This window comes from Hippocampus comes, unplaced genomic scaffold (genome assembly GCF_001891065.2).
Source record: "Hippocampus comes isolate QL1 unplaced genomic scaffold, H_comes_QL1_v1.1 scaffold136, whole genome shotgun sequence".
In the NCBI taxonomy this organism is placed as follows: Eukaryota; Metazoa; Chordata; class Actinopteri; order Syngnathiformes; family Syngnathidae; genus Hippocampus; species Hippocampus comes.
In genome coordinates, this window is record NW_017805840.1 from 1,078,900 (window position 1) to 1,094,897 (window position 15,998).

Below are 15,998 nucleotides of genomic sequence, written 5' to 3' on the forward strand. Positions count from 1 at the left end.
TGCCAACTACTGGGCTGACATGCACACTGCATTTTATTTTCTTGGATTTGGGTAACACATCATCCAGTTTGAATGATGAGCGTAACATAGCCTACTTTGTATTTGTTCTGTTTTTATTTTCATTGTTTCACCAATTGATTGTTGTAGCACCACCATGTTGCGTGGCATTGCATTCTATTTGTTTTTAGTTTTTACTTTTTTTTTTGTTTCCTGTACATGTAGTCTTATCGCGATACCTCACGAATGAGGTCTAACTGCATACTTTTGTCATTAAAAAAAAAAAAAAGGATCACATCGCCAACTGCTGGCCTGGAATGCACATTACATGTTTTGGTGTTTAAACTGTTCATGTGGAATCGTATCCTTTTTGTGATTCTTACAGTATTAAAATCTTGATCAGGTTTTTAGTCACCTTTAGCCCAGTCTACCCTTTCAGTTTTTCACTTACGTATGATGAAATAACTAGCTGAATACCGAACGCCAAAGCATTCCAATACTGAGTGATGGCCACGCAGGTGTGCAATGTCACGATTGTCATGTAGGCGCATGTAACCCTCGGTTCTTCTGAAGAAACGGGTGAGAAAGTAAAACGGAAGAAAACAAGAAAGGCGTGTGAAGCAAAAAGGAGTGCTCACTTGCCCCCACCCACCCCTCTCTCTTTACGAACAGAGAGAGAGAGAGAGAGAGAGAGAGAGAGAGAGAGAGAGAGTGGGTGGGGGTAAGTGGAAGAGGAAGAATGAGGAAGACTCGCCTCTCCGCACTCCGGTCCCAACCCAAGCACACATGCGGGCTCTGCTGATGAGGCTCCACCGCGGTCATTCAGGTCGCTCCGGAGGCGCTCCATGGAAACACGCCGACCACACTCCCGCCACCAACAAAAGATAAACAAACAAACACACGAGGAAGCAGCAGGAAGAAGAAGAAAAAAGTGCCCGTGTGCATGGGAATCCGGACTGGTCTGTCTCCCCTCCACCACCACCACTACCACCACCCCCTCCTCCACCTCCTCCTCCTCCGACTTGTGTGCGCCTTCGCTCGGGGGCTCCGTCCGCCGCCTCGGTGGTTATAAGAGGAGCTCCACTCGGCTCACCTCCACTCGGCTCACCTGCACTCGGATCACAGCTCGCACGGAAGGTAGGAACTTTCCCCGTCCGCACCGCACATTTTTTGGGGGCTGATTTAAAACCGAAATGGAGCACCTGGAGGAGCTCTCCCCTCCGCTCGTGCGCAGCCGCCGGTATACCGACACTCTAACTCGCATTCAATGCGCTCTCGGCTTCCTTGTTCCCCCCCGGCTTTTCTCTCGCTTCTTTTGTTGACGAGTGACAATTACGCATACCGAGCACGTCCTTGAACCTTCCCCCCGTTTTTGAAATCGACTTTTACTATGCAAGTTAGGCTCCACATCGGACCCCCACGCCCCTAAATTTGAATGGACCACTGATGCACTCAGTCCGATGTGAGTGATTTTTTTTTTTTCATTGCAAAATACTCATCTGAGTCTCTTCTGTGTTGGAAAAATGATACAGTCATGAGATTCACGCACCTACTTCTAGGATGCGGTCCCATCACTGGAAGGCTTTCCAGGCATTTTCCTGCCTGACTTCACCCCAAGCTTCATCGGTGTCTATTATGGGATGAGATTGCAGACTAGATTTGATTTAAAAAAAATAACTGTGAGCGGATAAAATGTCACACGAATAGAAATGAATCATCTTTGAATGACTGCATCCAGATTTGAATAAACTGCACAGTCTTCAATGCGAATTCTTTAATGACGCCGACGACGGCTGAGGTTATCACATCATGCCTCCCCCTCCCTCCAAAGTCATAAATATCCCCTAATGGTCGGCGTTCATGCTGAAATGATCATAATGATAGAGCGAGATGCTGTGAATGACAAATACGAGCGCGTTTGCTTCAACACAGAGGATTGTTTGAACAGCTTTGAGCGCCTCCACGAGTGCATAAAAGTGTTTACGGTAAACACGGAAAAAAGGTCAGGGATTGCAGGATGTTAATGGATAACTGAGTAAGGCGGGAAAAGAAGTGATACGGTGCACATTTGTGGATTAATTGTCCTTCTCAAAGAAACATTGTATTGTCTGATGTGGAGTAAGTGCTTGATTGCATAAAAAAATTGGCGGACAGGTTTCTCGCCATCCCGCAGGAGGAGTACAGTACTCGTAGCCGTGTAGCCGAAATCGATGCGCCGATTGAATGCATTGGTCGTTCATCATCGTCGATCAGCGGCGGCAGTGTGAGCTCATGGCTAAAAATGGAAACAAATGAAGCGGCTAAGCGAGTCGCCGGGATGACTTGTTGGCCTCCCTATTGGCCGGAAGAAGTCAAGATGATTTTTGAATGTCTGGAACATACATTAAAACAGTTAAAAAAAAAAAAAAAAAAAGAGCAGTACAGACCTATAGTAAAATCATCTGATCATATCATCTGTTTTCATCTGAATTGCATGTAGAACATTGCTCAGATGACTCCTTGTTGAGAGCCGTGATTCAGTTGCAAAATACTTGATTTTTTTTCCCCCCCAAGTGGCCAAAAGACACCAACGGAAAACATCAACCGAGATCATTTTTCTTTTCTATTACTGTACTCAATTTATTGTTTGCTCCCACAATATTTCCTGAGCATGCTGCCATTTTTCATTGACTCGAGGGGCAGTTGTGATTCAGCTTTATGGACTCTGCCTAGCAACAAGTGACTGGGCTCTGATCGGGGCACAAGTTGTTGTTTTAATCTGAATTTTATTGGCCTGCGGAACATTGATCTGATGTGCCAACAAGGACAATGGTGACTTCATGTCTACATAAGAGGGGCAGGTGGCGCAGCTCCCCACCTGAATCAGATTCTGGCTCAAAGTAGTTGTTTTTAATCTGAATTTGGAGCAGTGGTCCACCGATGCCACATTTTGGCATTGGAGTAAAAAGCTTGTTACTTTGACTTCTCATAAAATTGGGCTTAAGTGTTTTTAATATATTTCACGTATTGAAAGGCGATATTGTTTGGTGCAAACGCACAGAATGCAGCCTATGGGGTCTTCTGACGAACGCAGCAGCTGCTGTCAGGTTTCAAAACGCTCTCATTTTTGTTTTTTTTATGCTTGCATTTTAATCTTCTGAGACAATCGTCGTTGGAATGAACAATGGCGTACTGCAGCCCCAAGGGGGGAGCAAGTTGCAGCTTCTAGATGACGCATGCACAATATCATTAGACTGAATATACATGTTTCATGCGATTTTCCTGTTTATAATAGTAATAGCCTACACGTGCAAATAATTTAATGCATTCCCCTCATTCGACATCTGTTTGTGTAAGCTTATGTACCCCCCCTTCTCTGTAAATCGTACACGCACACGACAGCCACGTATGTTCGCCGCTAAATAATGGATGGATCCAAACAAGCCTACATGTGAGGAATTAGCATGCTAGAGCAATAGCCTGGTTAAAGTACGGCTCGTTAGTGGAATTAGTTTCCTCACAGGCTGCGAACGCATGTGACTCAAATGGATTGATGATTGTTGAAAGCACTAATGTGCGTCTTGAAACGATTTTGCTCCGCTGTCCGGATTTTTGCCTGCCTCCATTTTTGTCCCTCAAGATACGATCTGCGTACATGTACTCCATTATGTTTATTATGAGACGCTCATGGTGTGTAATTTGGTAGCTTTGTCACAGGTTCCCAATGAATAAACACATTCAGAAATTGGGGTGAAGTAGGACATCCATTTTTGGACCTAAAATTAATCTTCATTAACTTTAGGCTAATTTTCAGACTCCAGGTCAAGTATGGGCACAAAAAGGGCTAAAGTCAAACTTTGGTTTATCTGACGCCTTTCTGGGCTCTATCTTAAGTACATGTACCTTTTCAACATATAAAAGTACGCTAATATTCCCAAATTGGAACGACACTCCTCCTGCCCGAAGTCAACTGGAATAGGCTCCAACACCCCCGCCAATTTCTATTTCCCTTTGTGTACCTCCAAGTCTGTCTGCCTGTGGTCCGATTATTTCCGAGTTATCCATCTCGTCGTAAGTAGTAATGACTCGCTGTCAAGTTCTGAAACGCAATGGCTCATCATCCAATCAGGACCCAAAAAAAGCTTCAGGTATGTCGATGGCAGATTACAAGACAACCTTTGCCGCTATGACCGGACCTTGAACCGATTTAATGGGTACATTGATGTCCGTGCTCTATTTTTAGCACGTGTTTACCCTCCTAGTTGCTGACCATTCTGTGATCGTTTTCGGAAGCCGCGGCTATAAAAGAAAAGATGATTAATGACGGATGTAACCGCAGGCGTGTGTAAAGCCCAAACGGCGAGCTGACAAATGTTCTTGTCATGAAATAAGACACCAGGGGTGCCCCTTTTGGACTTCCAAAATGAAAATACCCTACTGCTGTCCTCTCAGAGTCGGACATAAAGACAGAGAGCAAAGCTAACATTGTTTTCATGATGTGCAATCTTGTTTTTTTTGAATTTATTGTATCCTATTTGGCAACGTTGGCCTTTTCTGGTTTGATTTCATTAGGCTCCCATTGATGTTTACTTTCACTGACAATCTTATAATTTTTTTATCGTGTTTCGCCTTCAAATGTTTTTCATCATCTGTCTGCTAAAAAAAAAAAAAAAATTCATCATGTGTCTGCTAAAAGATTTCCCTGGGATGTATCAGGTTCATTCTACGCCGTACATTGACTTTGGCCAGTGAGCGGCTTGGGACGAATTAGGTTTCTGTCATCTGATTGCGTCATGATTTTATTAGATTTTTTTTTAAAGATACAATGCACGTCTTTGATCATTTCCTCCAAAAACCCCGTTTGATGGAAATCAGGTCCGGTTTTAACCGATTTCAAAATATCGACTTTTAGGTTCTGGCATTGTGGCTAATTTTGATGCCACCTTGTCAAACTGAGAACCTCACGAGCGTAGCGATACAGGCATGCGCCACATGTTTGGCTCTTTTTCCGCATGAGCTTGTGGTTTTTATTTATTTAGTTTTTTTCCCCTGCTGATTTCCCTTTTGAACGCGAGCCCGGCCCTTTTTGATGGGGGCTCATGGGGGGGATATTATGGAACGTGATATTTCAATTAGAAATCAATGGCGCTGCCAGCGTTCAGCAGGCCAAAGCTCTCCGGTGTTAGCCACCCGCACACTTGATACTGCAACCTGCTAATTCATACTTTTACTCCGTTTTTTTTCTTTTTTGCTCCGTTAGGATTCATCTTCAGCACCTCTCAGATAAGTGTCAATATTTGTCTTGTGTTATGCCCAAAATCAGTTTAGGGTGATTTTCTTGTGCGATAAGGAACTCATTTAATGATGCTTGAAAAGAAAGAAAAACAAAAGCTCTATCACACAGGTGTCAAAGTCAAGGCCCGGGGGCCAGATCTGGCCCGCCACATCATTTTATGTGGCCCGCGAAAGCAAATCAAGCATGTCAAGTTCCATGCTGCTTGCTCAAGTCTGAACCAAAATTTAAAATTGTCATATGGGATCCACAATAGCAGTCATTATTCTTGACTTCTGATTTTAAAACTCGTTATTCATCAATTTGTTGTGTGCTGTGTATGTAATTTGTGGAGGGGATGAAACATTGATATGGTTTCCCAAAATTCATAACGGCCCTCCGAGGCAAACCGTAACGACAAAAATGAGTTTGACACCCCTGCTCTATCGGAAGACCTAATGTCCTTTCAAAAGCGTGTCACTAACCGAGGCCATAAAATCTATCAACAATTGTCACTTCTTTCCATTATAAGCAAGGCAGACGAGGTGCAGAACGGGAGCTATAAAATTAATAAAAATGTCGCTTAGTTTTTAATTTGCCGTTGTTACGGAGCTCGTAATGACTGACTACGGCTCACCACAGTTCTTGGTAACTGTGATGAGTTATAGTTTGGGGTAAGGAGTTTTTTTTTTCAAGCACCTCGCTCTGCTTGGCACTCGATACCATGCTCGTTATTGTGCGGATGAAGCAAATGAGACACAGCGTGATCATGGACGAGAGATACATATTGGCTCACCATGACGCTTTTGTAATTGAATTTGGGATGAGAAAGAAGGATGAGCATAATAATCGATTCAATAATCGTTCAGATTGTCGATGAATCACATCTGGCAAAAATGGAATGCGGTACTTGGCTTTGTTGAGTCACTCTCAGGGAGGTTGCCGTCTCACGGAGAACAAAATAAGGCCAACGATTGCTTAGAAACAAGATTTCGGAACATCCGGGCAGATTTTATCGAGTGTAAATACTTCCCGTATAGTTTTACATGTTTGATGATGGCCACATCCGAAGGGTTTATTTCTTTTTTTTTTCATTATGTTCCACCAGAAAAAAGTTTTTTTTTTTTTTTTGGAAAACCTTAACAAACCTTAGTGGTTCCGTTGTCATTTGATTAAGTCAACCCTTTAGCTACATCTCTGAAATACAAATCGTATAAAAGGATGTGGACTTGGGAGCTCTACAGGTCTCCAGCTAGCTTCTTTGCCCAGACACAATTTTATTAAATCCTTTGAGGAAGCGATCAATAACAAACGCCTGGACACGGCGAGCGTTGTTCATTTGCGCTATAATTAATACTTAGGCTGTAGCGTGCAAGAAAACAAACAAACCAAATATCGATGACCGCATCAGCACTTTCCTGCTTTATTTACTGCCCCGGCGATCAACAATCCTCCTTCGGTTTATAACACAGTCTTCCAACATCTTAACTGTAATCATGGCGTAAATGCACAATGTTACACATGATGCTCTCGGCTTCATAAATACATGCATTCATCTCATTATGTGTTGGCTACGGCCACATGATGAGTACGTTGTCCATTTAATGAAGCGTCAATCCCACGAGCTCCCTTCAACCGATGTCCTTCCATCCCGATCCAGCAGCGGCTCCTCGTCTTGTGCGGTCACAAACAGGCTTTTGTGTGGCGTTTGAGATGATAAATAATTCAGTGGTTTGGGGATTTTTTTTTCATCCCTTTTCTTCACCGAAGGGACTATATCTATATTTTTTTTCTCTTCTTTCTCTCCAACAAGCGGATGAAGAACAACCGGCTGCTTTAGTGGTGCACCGCTGAGCTTTAAACATGATTATTAGGGTTGAAAATCACCACATTGTTCTGTCAGGGTTGGACTCCTGAAGTGATTTACTGTCTCGCGTCACTTCATCGTTTTTTTTTTTTCAACATCCAGAGACATTTAGCAAGTGGAGATCCAAGCACTGGTCTTCATGTACCGAAAATCGGGCCAACTTTGAGCAGTTTTCGTCCCTGAGAGCCAAGTCAGAAAAAGCTCGACTATTGGATGTCTATTGGAAGTGATTATCCTGTTGAGTGGGTTGTGTTAAATGTGATTTTTTTTTTTTTATTTTTATGGCCCTATCTGCTCATAAAGCCGTTGGTCCGGACAGTCGTCACTTTCAAATCATTCACCGCTGTGGACATTTGCATCCGTTATCTGGAATCCTACTGTGGACTGCCAGCAATGTGCGGATTGCTCACGAACATTTTTTTAAGGGTGGGTGCGGAAGAGTGTCTCATTCCCTCTTGCTTGTGAAATTCAGGCTTGTATGTGCAGGTGGCGCGCATTGCATTGTTTCGGATTTGAGATCAGCACAGCCTTTGAGTCGAAGATAAAGATCAGGAGGTGAATCTCGGCTTGTCAAATCCATTATAATAGAGAGAAATGCCAACACATTAAATCGGACACGTTTAGGCACCTCACACATAAACAGAGTCTCTGTATAATCTTGGATACAAATAGAGGCGCAATTGGTTATGTAACATGTATCAAATTGTTCCCCAACCTTTTTTCCACGAGAGACCGGTTCATGGTTTGACTGATATTTGCTGACTTATATTAACACCAGGGGGATAACATACATTCCTAATTTGGCCACGAGAAGAGTTGGCAACTTCACTGTAGTTACCAAACTTATAGTTAGCATCACCTGTAGTTCCACAACTACCTTTCTTTCTTCTTCTTTGTATTGTTCGGCAGTCTAGATGCTGTGCGATCCCACGCTGCTTCCTCTCACAACACACTTCTGTCTTTGTACTATGACAGACATGGTGACAGTAGTACCGAATGCTTGTGATGTGCCATTTAAAAATGGGATGTGTCCTTGATTGTTCCTCTTCCACCAAATAATTGTAATTTGAAAGTACAGTCACCGTAGCCACGTGTTCCCGCCGAGCCAATCGTGGCGTAAACACTGGTTGTTTGCTTAGCGCTTGTAAATTCCAGACTCGTACGGCAGGGTTTGTTATCTTGCCAGCCAGATTGAAAACACAATTTAGAATCCAGCATCACCGCTGGCCAAAAGTGTTTACGCTGTAACCTCATTTACTCGGCAAACCTTGTTACCACAAGTCAGCCGGAGACGGTTATCAGGGAGCGCTAGGAGAGGCGTCCCGCAGACTTCGGTGTGGGCTGAAAGTGGGGGGAAAAGGCATATTGTTGAATGGTGGCAATTCAAGTTTATCTTTGGCGGAGTTATTTGAACTTCTTGCCCTTTAAGCAACTCAAACACCTGCGGGATACCTTTTGATGTTTGAACTTGGCGTCTGCCTCCCAATGAAGTGCAGTATAAATTGCATTCATTTTGCAGAGGCAGCGCTGGCGTATCTGTTGGAAGCGAAACAAATATACATGAATAAGTATGGAGATAATGATTGGTAATTTTACCTGGATAGAACAACGGTGGTCATTTCAATGCAATGGAAATTCAAAAACACAACTCAGTACGCTGAAGTCTGTGAAGTTTATAAAGCAATTTGAATGTATGTTTTCCAAAACATTTCATACCGTTCATTCTGGAGCAACAGGTGTTTTTTTTTAATGTTTTTTTTTTAACTTGTTGAGAGTTCAAATGAAGTCAGACTTAAAACACGTTTTCCATGCGGACCGAAAGTCAACATGCCTTGAGGGTAAGAGTCAGGTTTTAGTTGTTAGCCTTAGGGATAGTTATTAGGAGTTTCCGTTTCGTATTTAGGTTAGCATTTGTGTTAGAGTTAGATGCTAGGTGTTAGGGTTTTTATTAGCTATTTGAGTCAGGTATTTGTGTTAGCATCAGAATTAGAATTAGATTAGGGTTTCTATGAGGTGTTAGGGTTCGGCGTAGTTGTTACAACATAGCGATTGGTATTTGGGTAATAGTTTCTGTCCGTATGAGATGCTAGGTGTAAAGGATTGCTGTTAGCATTATGGTTAGGATTAGCACTGGGAAAAAGTGTATGGTGTTCATGCTCGGGTTGGGTCTCAAGGTTTTCGACATTAGGCACTACGGTTAGAGTCGGACCTAAATATGTATTCTATCCTACTTGTACTACTTTTCTCGCTCTTGTGAAGCATTAATCAGGCATTGTTACTCCTGTGTCCCTTCCTAAAGGTTCAACATCCTCATCGATCGCCACCTAGCGTCTCTGATTCGGACGTCAACATGGCCCCGAGGCTGTCAGTCATCGTCCTCGTTCTGCTAGTCAGGCTTCAGCCTTTGCTAGCTGGTGCTCCCCCCGAGCCCAGCTTGGGCGGCTCGGTGTCGGCGGTGTCCACCAATAAGACGGATTGCAGCAAGGCAGCTGAGTGCACGCCTGGCGTCATGCTGCCCGTGTGGGAACCCATGAACCCATCGTTTGGTGACAAAGTGGCCCGGGCGACGGTATACTTCGTAGCTCTGGTGTACATGTTCCTGGGCGTGTCCATCATCGCCGATCGCTTCATGGCATCGATTGAGGTGATCACCTCCCAGGAGAAGGAGATCACCATCAAGAAACCCAACGGAGAGACCAGCACCACCACGGTGCGTATCTGGAACGAGACCGTGTCCAACCTCACCCTCATGGCCCTGGGCTCTTCGGCTCCGGAGATCCTGCTGTCTGTTATCGAGGTGGTGGGCCATGGCTTTGACGCCGGCACCCTGGGTCCCTCCACCATCGTGGGCTCGGCCGCCTTCAACATGTTCGTCATCATCGGGATTTGCGTTTGGGTGGTGCCTGACGGCGAGACCAGGAAGGTCAAGCACCTGCGGGTGTTCTTCGTCACCGCCTCCTGGAGCATCTTTGCCTACATCTGGCTCTACTTGATCCTGTCGGTCATCTCTCCTGGCGTAGTGCAGGTGTGGGAAGCCCTGCTCACCTTCTTCTTCTTCCCCATCTGCGTGGTGTTTGCCTGGGTGGCCGACCGTCGCCTGCTCTTCTACAAGTACGTGTACAAGCGCTACAGGACGGGCAAGCAGCGTGGCATGATCATCGAGACCGAGGGCGACCGGCCGCTTCCTTCTAAGGTATACTCGGGCGCTCACCGTCATCTTCAAAGCTTCTCTTACACATATAGACTTCAGAGGCTTATCGTGAAAGTCGAGCTCTGCTTTATTTTATGGTCGGCCTTGTCTCCAGGCAACTCTTTAGTTTTTGTCGTCTTTCGTATCAGTGATGTTTGTCACAGATGTCACATTTCAACCCACTTGCTTCCATTAAATATGACGTTACACACTGGAAACTGTAAACAAAACCAAAACCATAAAAGGCTGGAAAAGCAAGAGGAAGCGCAAGCCCCCTTCGCATTCACCATGTAAGACAACTTTTTTACAACTCGCAGTCTTGTGTGTAAGATAGCGATACTAGATTAGAGGCTGGAGTAGACCTGCCAGTTTGCCAGGTTTTGACATATCTGAAGTCCACGTGCTGGCCATGGAAGCCGGCTTTTCCCAGTTAACTGTCTTGTCTGTATGGTTGAATCACAAATTTTCCACCTTCCAACATACTGTAAAATCAGAAATCTTTTAGACTGGCTATCTCAACCGGCTTCTTCCTCGTTTGTTGTGTGTATAATGTCCCGATGCTAGATTAGGGTTGAAAGCTAGCTTGCGCTTTAGCAGAGCAATATGGCATCCGGCAATCAGATAATTACATGTGACATCAGGGTGGGAGAAGTTAGTGACAGGTGTTACACTCCACATTTTTGTGAATTTCCTTGACCTACCCTGATTCAACTCCTTGACAGTACCTTCAGTCGTAAAATAGCCACGTCCACTTAATAGCTCCATTCCAAAATGGCGGGAAAATGCCAAGTTTTAAGGCCCTGTCAAAGCGGCAACACGTCTGTTGTGGCTCCGATGCTACATGAAGGTGGATCAGTTCGACCAGTTCGACTTTCACCATTTCAGAATGGTGAAACAAAATGTCAACTTTTCAGGCGCTAGCTCCTGAAACTACCTGGTTGACTTTCCCCGCCCTCAAAAATGTTGACTTATAAGGTAGTGTAAAAGTGACTCACCACTGTTTACTATTCACGTACGACCTTGGGTTCCGACCCAAGGTCGTCAACTTCATTCCCCACCCCTTAATGAAGAAAATTGCTGACTATTAAGGCAGTGAAAAGGGACTTACTTAAAAATTTAAGTGTTGCATATTTTTGTCAGCAAATATTCAATTTTGCCAGTGAAAGCATTGTCATTATGCTGCTTCATGCTTTAAAAATGGGGTGTTCTCTTTTGTGGAAAGTTCATGTTCAAAATTATTACATGCTGTTTTCATCCAAACAAGAATGTATGTCTTTCAAATATATATTTTTTCTTTATTCAAAGCATTTCTTTGAGGCTAGCGATCATAATAGTGTTGTTGTACAAACAGACAAGGCCATGAAACCCAACCGCAGCCTCGGAGGGTGATGATATGCAAATTCCCACAGTGTTAAATTGCCAATTTGCCTCAAGTATCAAAGGAAAAGTCATTTTCAATCAACGCCTGTACAGCCTCGCGAGCCCCGACGGCTACAAAATGAAATAAAAAGCAGATGATGGACTTGTTTCTGCCTCATGAAATTTATGTGATGACAACCACGTGCACGGAAACCGGTGGCACAGGTTTGGGGATTTTAGCATGTCAAGAATGCTTCAACTTTAAAAGTTAGCTGAATTTGCGTCTGCATTACATCATCCAAAACTGTACCACCAGATTTAGCATCGGTCGTAGACGAACTAACTCAAACACTTAAAGTGGGATATGCTCTTCATGAATAAATAATGTCAATAGTTTGTTTTTTTTTTTTTTTGCTTTCCATATAAATCAGCGGTGGGCAAAGGCATAAAGAGAACAAAGGCTTAATTAAATATTTTTTGAGTATTTCTTTGTTTATCTTATTAAATAATTACTTCTTTGTTTGTATTTGTTGTCAAAAAATCTCTGTAAATTATTACTTTTTATGAATGTAGACCAGGAAGGTCAAGCACCTGCGGGTGTTCTTCGTCACCGCCTCCTGGAGCATCTTTGCCTACATCTGGCTCTACTTGATCCTGTCGGTCATCTCTCCTGGCGTAGTGCAGGTGTGGGAAGCCCTGCTCACCTTCTTCTTCTTCCCCATCTGCGTGGTGTTTGCCTGGGTGGCCGACCGTCGCCTGCTCTTCTACAAGTACGTGTACAAGCGCTACAGGACGGGCAAGCAGCGTGGCATGATCATCGAGACCGAGGGCGACCGGCCGCTTCCTTCTAAGGTATACTCGGGCGCTCACCGTCATCTTCAAAGCTTCTCTTACACATATAGACTTCAGAGGCTTATCGTGAAAGTCGAGCTCTGCTTTATTTTATGGTCGGCCTTGTCTCCAGGCAACTCTTTAGTTTTTGTCGTCTTTCGTATCAGTGATGTTTGTCACAGATGTCACATTTCAACCCACTTGCTTCCATTAAATATGACGTTACACACTGGAAACTGTAAACAAAACCAAAACCATAAAAGGCTGGAAAAGCAAGAGGAAGCGCAAGCCCCCTTCGCATTCACCATGTAAGACAACTTTTTTACAACTCGCAGTCTTGTGTGTAAGATAGCGATACTAGATTAGAGGCTGGAGTAGACCTGCCAGTTTGCCAGGTTTTGACATATCTGAAGTCCACGTGCTGGCCATGGAAGCCGGCTTTTCCCAGTTAACTGTCTTGTCTGTATGGTTGAATCACAAATTTTCCACCTTCCAACATACTGTAAAATCAGAAATCTTTTAGACTGGCTATCTCAACCGGCTTCTTCCTCGTTTGTTGTGTGTATAATGTCCCGATGCTAGATTAGGGTTGAAAGCTAGCTTGCGCTTTAGCAGAGCAATATGGCATCCGGCAATCAGATAATTACATGTGACATCAGGGTGGGAGAAGTTAGTGACAGGTGTTACACTCCACATTTTTGTGAATTTCCTTGACCTACCCTGATTCAACTCCTTGACAGTACCTTCAGTCGTAAAATAGCCACGTCCACTTAATAGCTCCATTCCAAAATGGCGGGAAAATGCCAAGTTTTAAGGCCCTGTCAAAGCGGCAACACGTCTGTTGTGGCTCCGATGCTACATGAAGGTGGATCAGTTCGACCAGTTCGACTTTCACCATTTCAGAATGGTGAAACAAAATGTCAACTTTTCAGGCGCTAGCTCCTGAAACTACCTGGTTGACTTTCCCCGCCCTCAAAAATGTTGACTTATAAGGTAGTGTAAAAGTGACTCACCACTGTTTACTATTCACGTACGACCTTGGGTTCCGACCCAAGGTCGTCAACTTCATTCCCCACCCCTTAATGAAGAAAATTGCTGACTATTAAGGCAGTGAAAAGGGACTTACTTAAAAATTTAAGTGTTGCATATTTTTGTCAGCAAATATTCAATTTTGCCAGTGAAAGCATTGTCATTATGCTGCTTCATGCTTTAAAAATGGGGTGTTCTCTTTTGTGGAAAGTTCATGTTCAAAATTATTACATGCTGTTTTCATCCAAACAAGAATGTATGTCTTTCAAATATATATTTTTTCTTTATTCAAAGCATTTCTTTGAGGCTAGCGATCATAATAGTGTTGTTGTACAAACAGACAAGGCCATGAAACCCAACCGCAGCCTCGGAGGGTGATGATATGCAAATTCCCACAGTGTTAAATTGCCAATTTGCCTCAAGTATCAAAGGAAAAGTCATTTTCAATCAACGCCTGTACAGCCTCGCGAGCCCCGACGGCTACAAAATGAAATAAAAAGCAGATGATGGACTTGTTTCTGCCTCATGAAATTTATGTGATGACAACCACGTGCACGGAAACCGGTGGCACAGGTTTGGGGATTTTAGCATGTCAAGAATGCTTCAACTTTAAAAGTTAGCTGAATTTGCGTCTGCATTACATCATCCAAAACTGTACCACCAGATTTAGCATCGGTCGTAGACGAACTAACTCAAACACTTAAAGTGGGATATGCTCTTCATGAATAAATAATGTCAATAGTTTGTTTTTTTTTTTTTTTTGCTTTCCATATAAATCAGCGGTGGGCAAAGGCATAAAGAGAACAAAGGCTTAATTAAATATTTTTTGAGTATTTCTTTGTTTATCTTATTAAATAATTACTTCTTTGTTTGTATTTGTTGTCAAAAAATCTCTGTAAATTATTACTTTTTATGAATGTATAAAAGTGTTTTTATATATATTATACTTGAAACATGAAGATAAATTATTTTATACTAAAATGTATTAGAATGAAATCACTTCGTAGACGAACTAACTCAAACACTTAAAGTGGGATATGCTCTTCATGAATAAATAATGTCAATAGTTTGTTTTTTTTTTTTTTTGCTTTCCATATAAATCAGCGGTGGGCAAAGGCATAAAGAGAACAAAGGCTTAATTAAATATTTTTTGAGTATTTCTTTGTTTATCTTATTAAATAATTACTTCTTTGTTTGTATTTGTTGTCAAAAAATCTCTGTAAATTATTACTTTTTATGAATGTATAAAAGTGTTTTTATATATATTATACTTGAAACATGAAGATAAATTATTTTATACTAAAATGTATTAGAATGAAATCACTATTAATAATACAATTGAAAATATGACATCATTATTATTTTAGTCTTACATTATTAGGACTTTCTTTTACATTTATATATCAAGCATTTATTTCATTGATCAGATAACTAGTTAATCCTAAATAAAAATAAAACATAAGAATGATCTTTTTATCATTATATTAAAACATTTTACACTTTGCACACATATTCTATTTATTTTATTAATAATTGTACAATTACATTGATCATGAAAAATACACTTCATACATGAGAATGAATTATTATTTTGGAATAAAAAAAGCATTTTACAGATAAATCCTTTTTTCCTCTCTCACCCCTTGAATGCTGGTTGTCCTGACGGCCGGGAATTGACGCTTTGCCTCCTCCGTCTCAAGGTGGACATCGAGATGGACGGCAAGATGCTCAACTCTCACGGGGTGGACTTCCTGGACGGCCCGCTGGGTTTGGATATCGATGAAAAGGACCTGGACGAGGAGGAGACCCGCCGAGACATGGCCAAGATTCTCAAGGAGCTCAAACAGAAGCATCCTGACAAAGAGGTGAGGAGAGTTTTATTTGTCCTGAGGCCTGTTGTGGTGTGTGTTTGATGATGCACAGGATGGTAGAACTGGTTTGACAAGGTCCCGACAGGGCTTTTGTTCTGTTCGAATGAGGACTGACCCCAAAAAGCATTCGCTAACGAGAAGCCGATGTTCGTCTTTGGCGTGAGAAAACCCAGCAATTAGCTTTTTATGGGAGTATCCTCTTGGTAAAATGTTTTGTGCTTGACTGTTTTAAATATAATAGTTTTACATCGACTTATCAAACTTATTGTGGTGGTTTTGGTGAAGGCAGCATTTCACTTAGTGGGTTTGTGTATGAGGTCCAACACAAACAACACAGTATGTGCGGCTAATAAGAGTTGAACCAAGGTCGCGCGGTTAGCTAATGCTAATCAATGCTAACACGACAGCTCGGCTTACCTTTTGGCCTTTACATTCGACAGTACTTCTGTGTGTTGCTTGACAATGGAGTATTTTTGACTACTCAAGTCGTTTTTTTGAAAAAGTGAGTTTGAGGGTTAAATGTACAAGTAAATTCAGTTTAAAATGTTAGCTGTTAGCGCGAAGGTTACAAAAATTCTGGCAAGTTTCAAAATTGGAATCATA

At 42.5% G+C, this 15,998-nt stretch overlaps 1 protein-coding gene across 4 annotated transcripts in view; it reads left to right on the forward strand.

Annotated features, from left to right (window-relative positions):
* Positions 1 to 694: 694 nt before the first annotated feature.
* Positions 695 to 15,998, forward strand: part of slc8a1b (solute carrier family 8 member 1b) — a 94,550-nt gene continuing 79,246 nt past the window's right edge. The window contains exons 1-4 of one of the 4 annotated variants that reach the window (XM_019888126.1): positions 696 to 1,134; positions 9,415 to 10,038; positions 12,247 to 12,516; positions 15,225 to 15,389. In XM_019888126.1, coding sequence (XP_019743685.1) covers positions 9,466 to 10,038; positions 12,247 to 12,516; positions 15,225 to 15,389 — 1,008 coding nt within the window. In that variant the 5' untranslated portion in view covers positions 696 to 1,134; positions 9,415 to 9,465. Of the gene's footprint in view, positions 1,135 to 9,414; positions 10,309 to 12,246; positions 12,517 to 15,224; positions 15,390 to 15,998 lie in introns of all 4 variants that reach the window. The other 3 variants (XM_019888124.1, XM_019888127.1, XM_019888125.1) reach the window with 3 other exon arrangements.